At 49.9% G+C, this 16,933-nt stretch overlaps 1 protein-coding gene across 1 annotated transcript; it reads right to left on the reverse strand.

The window, feature by feature from the left end:
• Nucleotides 1-1,476: 1,476 nt before the first annotated feature.
• On the reverse strand, nt 1,477-16,511 carry LOC119113568 (sialin). The gene is made up of 10 exons (XM_037237862.1): nt 16,212-16,511; nt 15,733-15,833; nt 12,275-12,404; nt 11,994-12,168; nt 10,327-10,478; nt 4,535-4,690; nt 3,996-4,128; nt 3,371-3,490; nt 2,823-2,947; nt 1,477-2,112 (listed from the first exon to the last, which is right to left on the reverse strand). The coding sequence occupies exons 1-10, from the start codon at nt 16,509-16,511 to the stop codon at nt 1,909-1,911; spliced, it is 1,596 nt and encodes a 531-aa protein (XP_037093757.1). The 3' UTR covers nt 1,477-1,908.
• Nucleotides 16,512-16,933: the final 422 nt, after the last annotated feature.

Raw genomic sequence — 16,933 nt, forward strand, 5'->3', positions numbered from 1 at the left:
GATGGTGGGCGAGATGCACCCCGCTCTTGCACCACGTATTGTGAATACGGGGGCTTCTGTTCGCACTGGTGAGGCGCGACAGACGTTACACAATTCGACTAATGTGCTGCTTCATTTAATTACTTATTTAGGGTATCTCTCCTCGCGTGCTGGAAACAATAAAAACGGACAGAATGTGCCGTCTCATAGCCAATACATTTGGAAAACGATGTTTTTATTTGCTTAAATACCACTTCACGCAACTGTGCTTTTCACGATTACAACTAAACGTAGCTTTCATGGTTTCCAGTACAAGGCTATGTGCGAAACAGGAGTATCTGGTAGCATCCGGCAATTCAGCAAAGGGGTTCAAAAAAGACGCAGCTGTTCCATTCTTGTGGATAAAAGAGCATTTACCGCAGGGGAGAGTGGCGCGCGTGGGTTATAGTTTTGATAAAGCCGGTAATCTAGCAGGAAACCATGGATGCAGTTGAGGCTGTTTGATTAGTTCGTTTGTCTGACAACAAATGCACACATGGCTTGTGATGTATGAGGCGAGATGGTCGTTTTATTTATTCAGAAGGCGTACTAGACGAGCGTCGTCCGTCGTCGTCGTCGCCAGCTTGTGGACTGCGCACCGCTGAAATTGCTGAGTGCAGGTAGATATGTTTCACTTAACCTGAAGTCTGAAGGAGTTAGATAACGCGCTTATGCTTTGAGGTCTTTGGAACTAGAAGCGATTTTGACCCCTGTGATGCGGTGGTGTTTGTAAATTATTGGCCGGGACAACTGTGAAATTAATCATGATATGATGAGCTTTGTTTGTCCCGATGCCCGTGCAAAATTACATTTCCAACATGGAACGAGCCATGTAAGATATCTTTGGTTTATGTCAACGAATTGCCATCTTTCCAGTGGCAATGAGTAAATAACATAAACTCAAAATACTCAAATGATGCTTCAAGAGCGCTATTAAGATTTTGAAAGTCCTTAACACGGACGCGGATTGGCACGGATTGGTTCATATATTTCTATGATAGGTCGGACTGGATTGAATTGGCTTCGAAATTTGTGAAAAGCGCATTGATGGTTGGCTTGGTTGTTGGCAAGACAGGCTCGACGGCATCGAGTGCTGAAAATTTAATCCGTGAAGTGATCTAGTGCTGAGTGTATCGTTGGAACAGCCAGGAGTTGCCCTACGATTGCGCTGGTTGTGTGGGACAATTACTTATGACTGACCTCGACAGTCATTCCGTTTTTCCGTGGCATTGCATCTCATGATGTCGCAGGCCTTATGCGGGTTTAGTCATGTCTCAGAACAAGCCTACATCGTAGAGCATCTCTCCACCACATGGCCGTGCGTGGGCGCCGTCTGATCGTTTGTGAGTGAGTGACCGCTTGTAATCGCGTGTGAATGTTAGTGGCATCGGTGTTCGGGCACAAAATGCCGACAGAAGAATCTAAAGCCAACTCCTTTCGTTGTATTTACCCATGACGCTATGATCCACGCTGCTAGACATTCGATATTTTCACAGCCCACTTGTTTTTCGGAATGTTTCAGCTCGTTGCAGCGTCGTGTAGTCAACCCTAGAGGCCTCCTCTACTCCGTCTCAAGAAGAAGCAGATCATGGGCGGGCGGCCCTGCCTCCGTCGTCACTCCTCCAAACAGCCGTCGGAGAGCGGGCGGTCCTGCCTCCGTCGTCACTCCTTCCAATCAGCCGTCGGAGAGCGGGCGGTCCTGGCTCCGTCGTCGCTCCTTCCAATCAGCCGTCGGAGGGCGGGCGGTCCTGCCTCTGTCGTCACTCTTTCCAATCAGCCGTCGGAGAGCGGACGGTCCTGCCTCCGTCGTCACTCCCTCCAATCAGCCGTCGGATCACAGAGCGGCGCAACGGCTTCCTGACTTTGATCAGTGGGACGTCTCCGTGGTGATCACACATCATCCGAGCAGCTGATCTGTGGACTGTCCTCATGAGGATCGTCCTCATGGGACCGGACAGACGGCTGGGGTGGCGTATCGTCAGTCCTCGCGAACGGCTGAAGCTCAGACTTCCAGAACAGCACGATCACGAAGTCCATAGCCACCAAGAATACCACCGCGATGAGGAAGAAGTAGCGCCACTCCAGCAAGGTTTTCTGAAGCATGAATGCAGCCGTTGGTCACGATGGCCGGTGTCAGTGGCCACCGTATCGACGACAAGGCGGTCTCACGGACATTCGTACAACGGACCGACAAACATCTGTGACATGACGGACAATGGACGTGGTTCGGCGTCATAGCTACGTCGGAACACCAGGCGGTATCTGTATTCATCAACGGTCCAGACTCAACTTTGGAGTGCTTACTAGATTTTGTTCATTTTTGTTGTGGTTCTGGTACTTGGCATCACCAAACGGCCCCAACAAATTCATTTCAGCAGAACTGCGCATGGCGTGCACGTAGGTCAATAAAATGTCTCACAGGGCCTTCTAATTCGTGTTCCTGCCAGCTCACCAAGGCGGTCGTCATAAGAGTTGCATATTGGAAGCTAGCTGTGTTGATATACTTAATCATCTGTCTTCTAACTAAATAATGGCATGATGCGTTTCGTCTTACTGTCTTGTGCTCAACCGCAACGCAGATCGGAATATTATTTACGTTGCAGTATGCTTAGAACCAATTCATGGCAAAATGCAACTGAAACTTCCAGCATCTCAGGACTTCGACCAATCGGAGGCGTATCCCATTAGCCCGGCTTATCTTTCTCACAGAACCCCTACATCTCTCACCGGACATCCCCCCCCCCCCTCCCGTCCCCACACCGGTGCCCGACCCTCGTGGCGGTCGGCCACGGGCGCTGACGTACGTGCGGGGTCATGGCGGCCGCCACCATCGGCGTCAGCACGCCCGTCAGGTTGCCGACGGAGCCGGCCAGGCCCCAGATGACGCCGGCGAACTGCGGCCCCAGGTCAGGCCCTGCTGACAGCGGCCCTGGCGATGGACGCCACGGGGAGCCGTCAGCGGCCGCTACAGGTGGCGTTACGGGCCAGGTGGAATGCATAAAGCGTGGAACTGACCTCACGAGGGGTGGGGTCCTGCATGCTCTGCGTTTTGCGCCGTAGTGGAACTACAGTTGTGTTTGCTTCTGTTGAATCTCGCAGTTAACCATCGCTCCCTGAGCTTGCAGTAAATTAGTGTGAGTATATCGAGAACACTACCTGCGCCAACAATTCAGTTCGGAGCCGGTCAGGTTATTACCGTTGTATTTCACCTTCACTTAAAGTCTGTGTTCAAAAACGTCAGTGACTGTACAGAATCTGCTTAACTTTTGACAACACTCAGAATCGGTTTACCCGCAGAAACCACGCAAACAAAGCTTGATTCCGCCGTGAGGACGGGAAGGGATCAGCTTACCGCCGGAGACGTTCAGGACGATAATTGCGTTGCTCAAGCAGATCAGAGCCATGGTGGTGTATGTGTTGCCCGAGGGCAGGACGAGCATGGCCCCCAGCAATCCAGCAGGCACCAGCATGGCTGTTGGTTTGGTTTGGTTTAGATTAGAACCCTTTCGGCCGATGATAAGTTCAGAGCAATGGGAATAATGGAAGTAGATAATGGTCCAGTAAGACTATATGCTCCTGAGGTCCGTCCGCCGACTCTTATCCCGCACAGGGACCCCTGAGCGGGGCTGCGCTCGACGCCCGGACGGGACCTCCGCTTGGGGGGATTTCAGCTCACTCATGGCTGATGCATGTAACTAGCCCCGGACAAACGGGGCGCCGCGAAGATCCAGGATAAGACGAGAGGAAGGAACGCAGGCGCTGTGGGATGGCTGTTGGTAAAAGAGATCAGATCAGGTCATGTCAGATCAGATCAGGACGCTTTAGGCCATGTTCGGTCCGGTCTGGTCAGGTCCGATCCGGCCCAGTGTGGTGAGACATTTGCCCAAATTTACTACATATAAGCCAAAAGTAGTAGCGGCCCTCGCAGCATTCGAAGACGTCTTACATAAGGAAGTTGATGATGGAAAACTACGTACCGAAACTAGCTATCAGCTTGCGTGAGGTCGTGCGACTGAACTGCCATCTAGTGGTGAGATACTGAAGAAGCCGACCACCGAGCACAACTCCGATCGAGCTGAACAAGGTGGGCAAGCCAGAGAGGAGACCGTTCTGCGAAGTAAAAAACGGTTATGATACGCGACGTCATCGAACGACCATTTCGTTCAGATATGGCGTCGGCCAATAAGGCACGTTGGCAAACGCAGGTTATGTCATGTAAGGCGGACGATACAGTGGAATTTTGCGTGACTTGAGTGTCACTGCTTCAATGTAGCGCTATATGCAAACAAATGACTTAGTATTAACGGCGATGACCTTGCCAAATATTGCGTGCTGATGTATGTGGAGCGTTCGGGTCATGCTGACGGTCCACCTGATGACGCCGCTCACAGTGGTCCCCTCACGATCGCAGCTGTTTCCCTCGTACGGAAAGTGCCGGATAGCAAGGTCGCAGGACACAGCCAAGGTCACGCGGCAGGTCAACATCGCGCAGCACGGCCAATATTACGAGACTTACCTCTGTCAGATCGACGTTCATCGTCTCCTTCAGGAAGGTCGGCAGCGTGATGTTAAGCGAGTAGTAGAACCAGTGGTAAAAGAAGAAGGTCCCGACGATGATGAGCACCTGGCGGTTGGTGACTATTGCCAGCAGCGGTGTCGGCACCGGCTTCACCTACGACAACAGGCAGTTGGCAATCCAGATATGGCACGGAGTGGCGATCCGTATTGACAAGGCGGCCGACTATAGAGTGATTCTTCCCAATCTCGCACTTAAATGTCTTTCTGTCGCAAGTGGGGTTTAGGATAATCCAAATAACTTAACGCGCGCCCCGGGTGACGGTTGAATGCCCTTCGCTGGGGTGAGGGTCAATTTGGCCCCATTGAGATGTCATAAAGAAAGCTAGCTCAAGACACCAAATTCACCGGGTGGGTTTGCCTGTACGTGAGCTCACTTGCAACGAAATTTGATGTTCCTAGGTTATGACCTTGGGGTCAAACAAGGTCAAACAAGGTCAAATTCCAGATTGGTCTCTCAAGTGTGCCTAAGTCTCATCATGCAACCGCCGTGAAACTAGATACCTGTTTTATGCAGGATGTTAATGGTGTCCATTTAAGGTCAGTGACATTGCTTGACCTTTATAATTGCAAGAGGACCAAATGCCTACGACATGTAATTAAAATATTCGACATGAGCACCAGCAACTACTCCAGAAACCAAGCTCTCGAGTAAAAATGCAGAATAGTTTTGCCCTCGGTCTGTCCTTCATGCCTGACCCTAGGTCAACAGAGTTGGTTGCAATTCTAAAGTCAGTTGATTTACTGTCAACGAACTATTTCACATATGCGTGGCTTTGTCTAACACTTTGTTGTTACATCACACTGAATGATTCCCGTAGAAATGCCCGTCACCGACAGCCATGACCTGAATTGGACCTACCATAAGTCAGCGACCTCACAAGGCTTATCTAACTGTTTTCACATTAAGCCGCCCGCTATTCGATTCTCGACAGTTAACGTTCTTAAATCATTCTGGAAAAATCGTTGAAAGGGTGAGTTTGATTACCTATTCCCATCCGAGGGCATGTGTGTTAGCCATCTAAATTCATTTAACATTTTTATTTCTCGCACATTTTCAGATAACGCATGCCTTTGGCCACGTTGTAGCTCCATAGTATGGCCATCTTTAGGCATAAATGAACAGACACGCTACTTCCTCATCCAAAACTACAGAATATGTATGCCACGTCCCTATACGATAAAGAACTGCGGAATCATACCTGTTAAGCAGCTAAGAAGTCAGCCGTGCAACAACTTTGTTTATGCCTTATAACTTCGGGGACGAGTATGTTTGGACATTGCCCCCGTCTAGTTTGTTCGTACCGATGCAGCGCTTCGGCCACTAGCTCAGGCGTCAGGTCTGACTGAATTCTGCGACAACTCTGTGGGCGTCACTGCAACCAATACGCCACAATCCAAATTTCTCCTTGATACTGCCGGCTTTCTAACAGCTGTATGCTGAGCATGAGTCCAACGTTCCAACACTGAGCTAATTGTGCAAGATGATCTAATGGTGTAAGAACCTTCTGACATTGATCTCCTGGATGCTTGAGTTTTTGAGAATTCAAAGTCATATTGGGGTGATGTCTACACTTGGCTTGCTGGTGGGGTTGTTACCCAATGTCATATCTGCTGCCTCCTTGATCTTTCTGGATTTCCAGTGTTGACCCTTCGATGATAGTTATCCCATCCCATGCTGGTCAGTGATTGTCTTTTGAACATGCGCCTTTGCTTCACCAGGCTTCCAAGTCCCACACCGGATGTTTTCAGTTCTGTTCTCTAATCCGACGCTCAGACGGCGACTTGTGTCTCTTTTGCAGGTCCTGGCACAACTGCCCGGTATGTCGCACATGCAGTTCTTTGCTCCTTAGGTGCCGATAGTCTGATTTTTGTACGCGTTCTTTTGAGCGCTGATCTTCTGTTGAAGACTGCCCTGATGTGTTTTGTCCACAGATTCTTCAGATTTTCTCCGGCAAGTCCATGTGCAAAACTAATGATATCGCAGGATTATGTCCTTAGACTGTTCACATTTTCCAGCATGCTCTTTCAACTTCTGTTAAGGAGACTTTTTCGGTGTCCGTGCTTGCACAATTTCTCGGTCAGGTGGTTATTTCTCCCCTAGATGCGCCATCATAGCTGTTGCCAGTCACCCGATGTGCAAAGCATCCCGCGGTACATTTCCTGACGGTGCCCAGTTCATGTGACCAGACGTTCGGGTAGTGACCAGTTGCTGTTGCGGTCCCGGTGCACTAATTTCTGGTACGCTTTCTTGGTTCTTTCGACTTGTACGTCTGGCAGCGGTAGCCTGTTGTTGCCTCCTTTCCATAGTGATCCGGACAACCTGTTGCAAGCTGTTTATGTGGTCGAGGCACGCCATCCCGTTTTTGGTGTGGGCAGAGGATGAATATGTCGTCGATGTATCGTGGGCACGGCGACGGCTTAAGTAGTGCAGTTTCCATCACCACGTCATCGAAATGTTCTACGCAGATTCCGGCAATCACTCGTGGCAGAGGTGATCACATGGCCACTCCCTCGATTTTCTGGTAGCGTTGTTCGTTCAGCTGAGGTGTGGCCGTAGTTCCTCAACCACGTCAACAGCTTGCGACAGTTTATTATAGACAGCTCACCAAAGTTTTCATCTAGTTAACTATGGAACGTGTCAACAATAAAAGGCTACCGTTCCCAGTCATAAAAGTCGGAAAAACCAACAGCAGATGCAGGACATTGCCACGCCGGAAAGAAACAGCACCTAACTACCTGACCACCTAACCGAAACATTCTGGAGGACCGGAATCCCAAGGAGCATGCCGGAAAAAGGGCAGTCGAAGGAGAAACCAACGACAGGGATATCGTTACGACAATGACTTGTCAGAGAGATCCAGAGAAATTTGTACCGATAAGTAGCATTAGAGCAGTCCTTTCTGAAGTAAATAGAAGCTCGCAAAGAGCATGTGACAAAGTCAAACCACCGACAAAGAGGAAACATATGACAAATTGCAGGCACAGCACGCCACGCAGCTGTGGTAGGTCCTGCGATGAAAAGAACCAGTCGCCTTCTATCGATCAGACTGGAAGAGCACAGAAAGCCAACTGTCCGGTTACAGACTCTAAAGTCTGGCGCGACAGAGCGTATGTGGTCAGAATTCGACCACCGACCCGCTTGAGTTGAGAGAATCATCATCGACAAAGAACAACTACGGAAAGTCAGAAAGGTCGAAGAGTCGGCACATATGACGTGGATAAGCAGCACCATCAGTAATCCATGGTGCTGTAATCAGTAATCCAATACGGCTCTGAATTCTACGAGAAAGGTAATAATATCCAGGAAATGATTAAAACTCAGTTCGAACATAAAAATAATCCACCTGGTTAGTTTCGAGCTAGAGCGCAGGACTCGTGATCAGGGGAGCCCGGTTCAACCACAGCAACTCCAATAGAGACATGTGGACAACGATGCATGCGTCGCTGAAGGCGAAACACTATTCAGTTGTTCTCACTGACATTTACCAACATCCGGAGAACTAAGTGCATGAAACGCTGTCATATACGAATACATCAGACTGGGACAATGGCCCGAACAATTATCATATTTGCGGTACCAATGTGAACAATTATCATATTTGCGATACTAATGTGAACAATTATCATATTTGCGATACCAATGTCTTGTATAAGTAATTTCATAAACGCAATATAAATTCCAGGAACAAAAAGCTACCGCCGTCTGAGCTTGGACGTATGCGCCTTCAAATGTCTGAGATACGCTGGTTAATGGCAAAGCCACCTACCTTGGGTCGGGTTAAAATTACATTTTAATAGGTCGACTTGCGTGTTTACTTTCCGACTCTGTTTCACAGTAATGTATGGTTTTCTTTGAGGCGGGGCCTTGTTCATAAATCGTAATATGAGTTCTTAACTTATGACAGCCCAACACCAAACATTCGTGGTCCCAACTGATGACAGACGTATCAGATTAGCACATGGTAGCAAAACCACTTTGATGCATTGGGAGCTGTTCGACAAGTTAGGTGCCCCAAAGAAAACTTCTGCTTTCGGATATGGCTTATTTCATGTTACTAGAACATGGCGGATCAAAACGAGATTAAGCCCTGCTAGGCCCTGCTAATGCGACATGACGCAATCGACAGCTAGTTGCTGTTTTAGCCCTTTTGTGGACAAGCTTTATGATTTGAATGCTCATCTTACTGATAATTACGTTGACTTCATAGTCCATTAATATTTCCAGTCATCCTATGCTACACCTTTTTGCTTCAAAATCCACTCAGCATGGAGGATCAACTGTATAAAAGGAGATATGATTCATGAACTACTCACTGAAATTGTCGCACGTGACATCTGCGCTCATTGAGGCTGGCACCTTGTTCTCTGCTTCCTGCCCTTCCATGACCTTCGAAACACACATAGTTTCGACTGAATCCAGCTTTGTGGATTTGGGTAAATTTGTCAAAATATCATGTTAATCTGGTTAAAGTTATCGCATATCTCCGAGCACTCCAAATAAGTTACTGAGCGCTTTTACAGGTAAGCTTCCTCTCGCGCCATCCACCTATCTTCGGGGCTATGCCCATGCCCGCCAGCCACACAATCCTAATCACTTGTTCCCCACTGTTGTGCTACTGCTGTACTTCCGAATTCTACCGTTGCACAGAACTTCAGTCTAAAGCATCGACAACTGCCAGGAACGTTTTCATCAAAAGGCACTGCTTTGCGTTGAAAGCTGCAGCAGTGGTGTGAATTGACAGAGCTATAACGGCGTGAGGGGAAAGCAGTGCCATTGAGACAATTTCTTGCAGTATTTACCCGGGATTTAGAAAACAGCTTACTGATAACATCACCAATACCTACAATTTTTTGAAAATGTGGGCCCATCCAACCAATTGCCCATTTCCTCTAGATATCCATGCGTTTACCCTGCTTGTCAAGTCCTTAATTATGCCATTATGTTAATGATATGTCCGCCATTAATGATATGCTGGCGCCTAAATGGTTACAAACGTGCGAGCTTTTAGAGAAGTCAAAAATTTTCCAAATCTGACTAAAGCAATGAATCTAGGCCCATGTGAAGGCTGCCGTCTATGTTTGTAACAAGCGCTACATCGTTCCCCTGCATCCAGCATCAATTTCATAAACATTCGTGATTTTTCATCAGACGATGGCACATCTACCGAATCCCACGAAAGGTTGTCTCCAGTAAACGGCTACAACTGCAAGGGGCTACAGTGGCAAAATACGGGTGTTGATCAGCATGAAACAAAAACAATATACAGCCGGACCAAGAGATACCTAAATAATTAAACTGTGTCCTAATTAACGCCAAAAATATGTCGCTGAGAAGCATCATCTTTGATCACCAAACCCACAGTAATCTGGGCCGACCACGGAGTCACTGGGCCTAGCCAGTAATATGGGCCCAGTCAGTAATCTGTGCTGACCACGGAGTCACTGGGCCCAGCCAGCAATCTGGGCTGACCACGGAGTCACTGGGCCCAGCCAGTAACCTGGTCTGACTACGGAGTCACTGGGCCCAGTCAGTAATCTGGGCTGACCAAGAAGTCACTGGGCCCAGCCAATAACTAGCTCTGCTGCAAGGAACACTGGAGTCCAAGAAGTGACAGGTACCTGCACGATCAGCTCAAAAACGTCACTTTTGTTTGGTCACAGGAGACCTGCGGTAATCACGACACCAAGGCTCAGACTGGCCAGCGGCCGCAATGTCGTTTTCACACTAACCTGTTTGTCCGACAAGGACTTTATGGTAGCAACCCGACACAGCCGGTGGGATGTCAGGAACCTCTGCTCGTCCTCCGAACATAGCCGACTCTCATCAGGACAGGTGGGGACCAGAAACCACGCCAGCAGTACCCAGGCAAACGGCAGAGCACCTGGCGGAAGCACGAACAGACCGGGTTACTGACAGCGCTCATGGAGGCGGCCACGCAGAGACCGGGCCACTAACAGCACACCTGGGAACGTACCACGGAATCCAGGCTGTTGTAGCCCATCTGGGGGCGTAGTGGTCTAAACTACCGACAATGCACAAGGAGGCGTCCCACGGAGCCCCGGCAATTGATAGCGCACCTGAGGGCGAACTATAGAGTCCGAGCTACTGGCAGTGCACACCGGCACACCAAGGACTACGGAGTCCAGGCTACTGGTAGAGCACCTGAGGGGTACGATAGAGTCCAAATTATTGGTAGCGCATAAGGAGGCGTCCCATGGGATCCAGGCTAGGGATTGCGCAGCTGGGGCGAGCCAATAGTCCAGGCTAGCAGCAGCGCACACGGAGGCGCACCACAGAGTCCAGGTCATTGACACCGCACCTAGTGGGTAGAATAACGCAGAGTCCATGCTATTGAAAACGCACATGACAGCGTGCCGCAGAGTCCAGACCGCTGTCAGCGCGCGTGCGGGTGATTAACCACGTGCCCGGGTGATAACGGTGCCGACAGGGGTGTCACTTTAAAAAGTGGGTTGGGGACCCAGCCGATAATTTTGACCTAGCCTACCCGAAAGCCTGACTGTTTTACAGGTTTCGGCCGCGCCAATTTGCGCCCCTCATGTCAAAGATTGGTTTTATGTAGAAGACTACTCTCTGGTCAACGAAATAACGGAGGACGTTTGCGTACGTTTCCTGTGTCATGCTCCCAGAGCGGCTGGAACCATTGCAACAGACGGAGGAGGGGACGGGATTGGGGCAGTACGGCTGGACCAGCCGGTAATGGGCTGGGTGGCGGGCGAGGCCAGTCGGGAGCGCCGCGCCGCGCTGTTCCGACCGGCCAGGATCGCATCCGCACAGCGCGAGTGAACAGCGAATCCATATTTTCTGTTGGGAGTTTTCAACGTAGATGCACAGGTCAGTTTCGAGAATAGAACCCTCTGGAGACTAGTGTCTGATGACTGCAATGTATCACGGAGTTCAGCAGTTGAGCATTTGTTGCAGATAGGACGCTAAATGAATAAGGTTGCAACTCATTTGGTCCTTTTCTATAGCACCACTCAAAGCATGACGTGGGCTACACAACTCCGTTTTTTTAACTACAAATATACGCTATGGCCGTAAAGTCACCACACTTGTACTACAAAATTATCATCACCACATCATTTTCTGCCGGCGGCTCCGATGGAAGCGGCTGGGGGCGAGGTGCCTTGAGCTCTTAAGCTTAGGCTTAAAAGACTAGAATCGTCAAAAAATTGTGATCAAGGCACGACATGACCCTACAGACCAAGTCTTCACAAGATCTGAGATGCTGGTATGATCTCGACTGATTGAATTGGCGTAGAACGACTCGCAGCATATCGAGCCTGTGAAGTAAAAGACGAACGAATAGTCGCCGTGCCTGCAGGCCCGCGCCTGCGCCGAGCCGCCGACAGGGCGGTCAGATGACGTCACATCTCACCGGTGACGTAGAAGACGAACGGCCAGCCGCCATACTCGCACAAGGAACTGCTGATGGGAAAGCTGAAGCCGGCGAAGATGTACTGCAGCGACCAGGCGATGGAGAAAAGAGTGGAGTACTCGTCGGGGATGCTCCAGTTCCTGATAAGCACCACGCTGGCCGGCAGGACTACAGACTGGAACAGCACCGGCCCGGTGTTGACGTCACAACGCTGACGTCACATACGGCTGTCGGTGAAGCGTTCCCTTCCCACCCATGATGAAGTATGTGCAGTTACTTACACAGGTGAAGCCTTGTGCTGCCCTCAGTGCAAGAAGCAGATAATCGTTGGTTCTGGCGACGATGGGGAAGAGCAGTGTGGCCACTGCCTGGGTGACAACGCCGAACATGAGCACCAGCTGGGCCGGCAGTCTGTGGCACACGTAGGTGAACATGAGCACAAGCTAGGCAGACAGTCTGCAATGACAGGTACACGTACAAAGTTCTTAGACCCAGGCTCAACAAGTCGGCTGGCTTGGACGCAGACGTTATAGCCAACACTAGCAATACGGGCGAAGCAGAGTATGATGAACAAGGCTTTGATGGTCAAACACAGTGCACCCAGAGTATAGTTTCGTCAGCTTGTTGAACTGCCTAACTTAACCGCCGTTCTCTCGGGATACGACGGCAGAGATGGGAGTTTTTGTCTCCCAGCACACCACCGTTGCATTACAATGCATTGTCTCCTACACGCGCATGGCCTGGTAAGCATCAAGCACCAGCCCCCATGCCAGCCAGAGGCGTGCCCTGTGGGGGCGGTGAGGTGAAGGGAACGATATCGCTCAGGCACCGGAGGACAACGCTAAACAATTCTCATTTGTATATAGTCCTTATGCCCGAGGTTACAGTTACAGGTTACAACGGTTGCAACGGGTCCAGCTGGTTTGATCATCAGGTGCCAGATCTGGCTACAGCCTGCTACCATTTGACGACAATCCTAGCTTTCGAGTCAAGCCAATATCCCCATTAACAGGAGTTAACGGCTGCGTCTAAGCGGAACGAAAGGTCGCCAACGAACAGAGCCGGCTTTATTTACCGCTAATCGGACCTCGGCCAGGCGTTCTCGCCAAACTTCTGAAAGCGCCATTGCTTAGATTTCACAGGCATAATTATTATTACCGACCATTTCACGAACACTGACACCAAATCGACGACATAACACTGCGCTTGGATATTGTAAAACATAGGCAAAGATTCATATCAGAATAGCCGTTATTCGAAGGAACGCGAGCACTCAACAAATTTGGGTAAAAATGCTGTTCCAGCGTTTTTAGTGACTGATTGGGTGCTTTCCATCTTACTTCGGCGGAGGAGTGTGTGGGGGGGGGGTGGGGGGGGGGGGGTGACAAACTTCTTGCGTCTACCCATGATATGGGATAAGGTAGTGTTAGTAACTAACGTTATCAAGTTATTTTATATTTATGACCGTCGAAGACGTCCACCAGATAAACACCTTTAAGTCAAGCCATTGTGCAAAAGACTCAATTGCGGTTACTTACACCGTAGACACCCTTTTCAACAATTTGGTGGCCCTGGCATGGGCATTGATTTGTATTACTTTATGAGGGCCTTGCTCCCCTTCCCCCAATGTTGGTTGGGTCCTCCTTCCAATCCTGGCTTGGGCCACCAATATTTTTGGCTAGAATATTAGCCTTTTATGATGAATTAATGGAATAAAAAGCTCTTAAGTTGTTGATGCCTTCAAGAAGCTTTAGTATGTAGTCTTGATACTTGACAAGGGAAATATTGTTTCCATGTAATTCCATCAAGATGCAATAGTCAAATCACATGTATCTAGCTAGGAACAATTTTTTTATATCATTTAGAAACACTTATGGACATTTCTTCTGCCCATGCCTTTAGTTCACCCATATTCTGGAGAAAAAGAATACTATGCCTGGCAATCAGCAAGGTGCATCGGTCGAGGGGCGCTGGATGTCGGTAGCCCCATTATTATTTACATCGGTGCTGTGTGAAGCGAGGCGGGCTCTGAGGACCATTTCATACAATCATCATTTATTTTGGATCATGCCGCGGTGTGTACGCCCTGTAAGCTCCGCAAATACTAGGAGCAAGCTCTGCACGTGCTGTAAGCGCCGTACGTATTGTACGTCCATGAACAGGGACGCTGCAAGGATATACAATTTTATCGTCGTGTTTGCGTTAGATGTTTGTCGTGTCTGCCACCGAAGTTTTCGATAGGTTTTGAAAAGTTTCGATAGGAAGAGATCTAGCATCATGTTTGGTACTTTTTTGTTGTTTAATCTCTTTTAAACATTGCATAAGTTGGTGAGTGCATTTGCGAGGAGCATTATGCATCTAGATAAGACAAAAGCAATAGCCTCAGTCCTCATATTTTGACTCTTAAATGTCGACCGCGACACTTTTTCTCCACACAGCCCAAACATGGTATTAACTCCACTGCTGGTCTCGCGAAGAATTTTGTGTTAAGCAACATTTGCTCAGGTCCATGGTAAGTAACGTCTCATGAGAAACCAAATCGGATATGAAAATTTGTGTTTGGGGGGGGGGGGGGCGACATCGTCTAAATTGGGCGGAGGGCAGTCTGTTAAGCCCTTAGCTCGCCTCCACCAATCATTTACAGTTATTGATACCTTTGGGTTCTGATCATTCAGCTTGCCCGCTCTATGTGCCACGCCTTACATAAACGCCGCAGCTCCTCCAGACACCGTGGCACACGACAGAAGCCGCTGCGCACCGCTGCGGCGTCGAAATGCATCAGCGGCTGCAGCAGCGGGCAGCCGCTGCGCCCGCATAGACAGATCTGAGCCAGGCACAGCTTACGCATGAGCTGGCAGCATCGCCTGCTGCCGGCTATATCCGTCCACCCTCGACAAAACCCGCCCGTGCAGTGGTACAGGGTTACGGCGTAAGCCAACGCTCAAGGAACCAAGTAGGCTAACGACGGACGTGCCGCTATCGTTCGCAACAATGCAAACGTAAGCGTCACCGAGGGTCACTGGACTGAGCTTAATGGCCTTTTTCTTTATTTCCTGTCACATGGTGCGGCAGGACTTTTTCAACTAAGAAATATTTTTTTAGAGTGGAAGGATTTCTTGGATTTGGGCTCAAGTCAAGCGGTGTTTGTTGTGCGAGGCCTGGCTGCTACCATCCGATCGTGAAACTTCACGTCAAGGACAGAATTTGGCCAGGCTGCTACCATCTGGGCGTCAAATTCCACGTCAACGGCAGAATTCGGCAGCGTACGTTGACGGTGCCACAATCCTCGCCACGAACCATGCTGCGCTCTGATGTCACCCGAACTTAAACAAACGCGACCACTGCCGACGGCCGCAGGCCATTCCTATCAGTAGGAAATAACGAGCGCTTATAGCGACCCAAACCCACCCCGCCACGGGTGGGAATATCGGAAAACAGGCGTTCTTGCCAGCTGAGCTATAGGGACGGAGTTTACGCAGGAAGAACAACGGTCATGTGGTTCAAATCTGAACAGACCGACACCGGCTGCACGGACAGGACCTAAGGCCCGCGCGCACTATAGTTCCAGAGCACTTGAAAATTCATATAAGATGCGTGTTAAGGCGCGATTGCCGGTGTGGTGTTCCAATGTGGTTGAGACGACAAATGTCTTCCAAGATTCATTTCCGTGTCCATTTACGGGCCAAATCATCTACCTCCCTCGTCGCCGTCACGCTCGTCATCATCGTCGTCAGCTGACCTGTCAGCCACCCAGCCACCGGGTGCCAGCGCTGCCGTGTAGCCGTAGAAGTAGCTGGATAACAACAGGCCCTGGAACGTCTTGTCCCAGTGGAACTCGCCCTGCAACATTGAGGATATTCATCACGTTAGAAGCACCTGGCTGTGTTCACGTTGAGCTTTTGATTTACCCAGACTTTTCAATGTATTCCAGGAAAACAATGGACAGGAAAGGCATACAAAATTACCAACGTAGATTTTGCGCCCAACACTATTTAGTGAGGGCTCTCTTCCCCGTGTGCACATTGTACACCGCTAGTCTTTACCACCCTAACCAGTTGTTGTCATTAGATTTACAACACAGCAACATGCTGATGCACTGGGCCGTCATCTGCCCCACATGAAGGGTGGCGCCGCTGGGAATCGAACCCAGCACTACTGGTTTTCCAGACGCGCATCTTAATTACTACGCCGTGGCCACCGACTACCGGCCACCCTCACCTGGCCCTCCTTGAGGCCTGCCGTGGACGATGCGTTCCCGGTGCCGCCCATCTGCTCGCGCGGGTGGGACGCATTCCAGGGGTCGTCCCGAATGCTAACCGACGGTGGCTCCACGTCCGCCACCATGCACACGACGGCAATGCTGACGTTGTAGCGGTTGATCATCACGGTGCCGGCGCCGAGACCGATCATCAGGATGACCAGCAGTCGCGTCGAGGGTACCAGGCGGTCTGCAATATTAACGGCAGCGTCGGGCGAGCGTGGAATTCTGCGGTCGGAGCCATTCGAGGCCAGAGCCATGGCGGAGCAATTGTTTTTTTCCAGCGTGCTGCACTTCCAGCTAAAACTATAGCTCAAGTTGTCTTGTGTTCTGAGAACAGCACAATGGACACTTGCCAAGGGGCACAATTTTACGTGCATTTCGGGCCATGGGGTACTTCAGTGGCCAGTCAGCATCGTTACTAAACCGAAGCAGAATAACGTCGAAGCACCCGTGCAATAAAGTTATCAACATCTGTCATATCACTGCTTCCAAAACCACTACAAACTGAGCTACCTCCTACCTAAAGCTGCAGACTGGCTGTGTATTGTCGCGCACCGTCACTGTAAGCTGAAATCGGTTGCGGCCGTCACAGCCCTAGGTCATAAAAACACGTTTGTCCTTTCCCCGCGAAACAGGAGAGCGATAAGTGATTACGAACGTTAGCGCGGGCCAAGCGAAT

The sequence above is a fragment of the Pollicipes pollicipes genome, unplaced genomic scaffold, assembly GCF_011947565.3.
Source record: "Pollicipes pollicipes isolate AB1234 unplaced genomic scaffold, Ppol_2.1 Scaffold_7262;HRSCAF=8765_pilon_pilon_pilon, whole genome shotgun sequence".
NCBI classification, from domain to species: Eukaryota; Metazoa; Arthropoda; class Thecostraca; order Pollicipedomorpha; family Pollicipedidae; genus Pollicipes; species Pollicipes pollicipes.

What these genes read in the sequence shown, in the direction of transcription:
- LOC119113568 (XM_037237862.1), bottom strand. Translation starts at nt 16,511, where the DNA reads ATGGCTCTGGCCTCGAATGGCTCCGACCGCAGAATTCCACGCTCGCCC. An exon ending in GGTGGCTGGGTGGCTGACAG is followed by an intron (nt 12,405 to 15,732) that starts GTCAGCTGACGA and finishes CGTGTGCCACAG; the next exon opens with ACTGCCGGCCCAGCTGGTGC. An exon ending in CGTCCTGAACGTCTCCGGCG is followed by an intron (nt 2,948 to 3,370) that starts GTAAGCTGATCC and finishes GTCCATCGCCAG; the next exon opens with GGCCGCTGTCAGCAGGGCCT.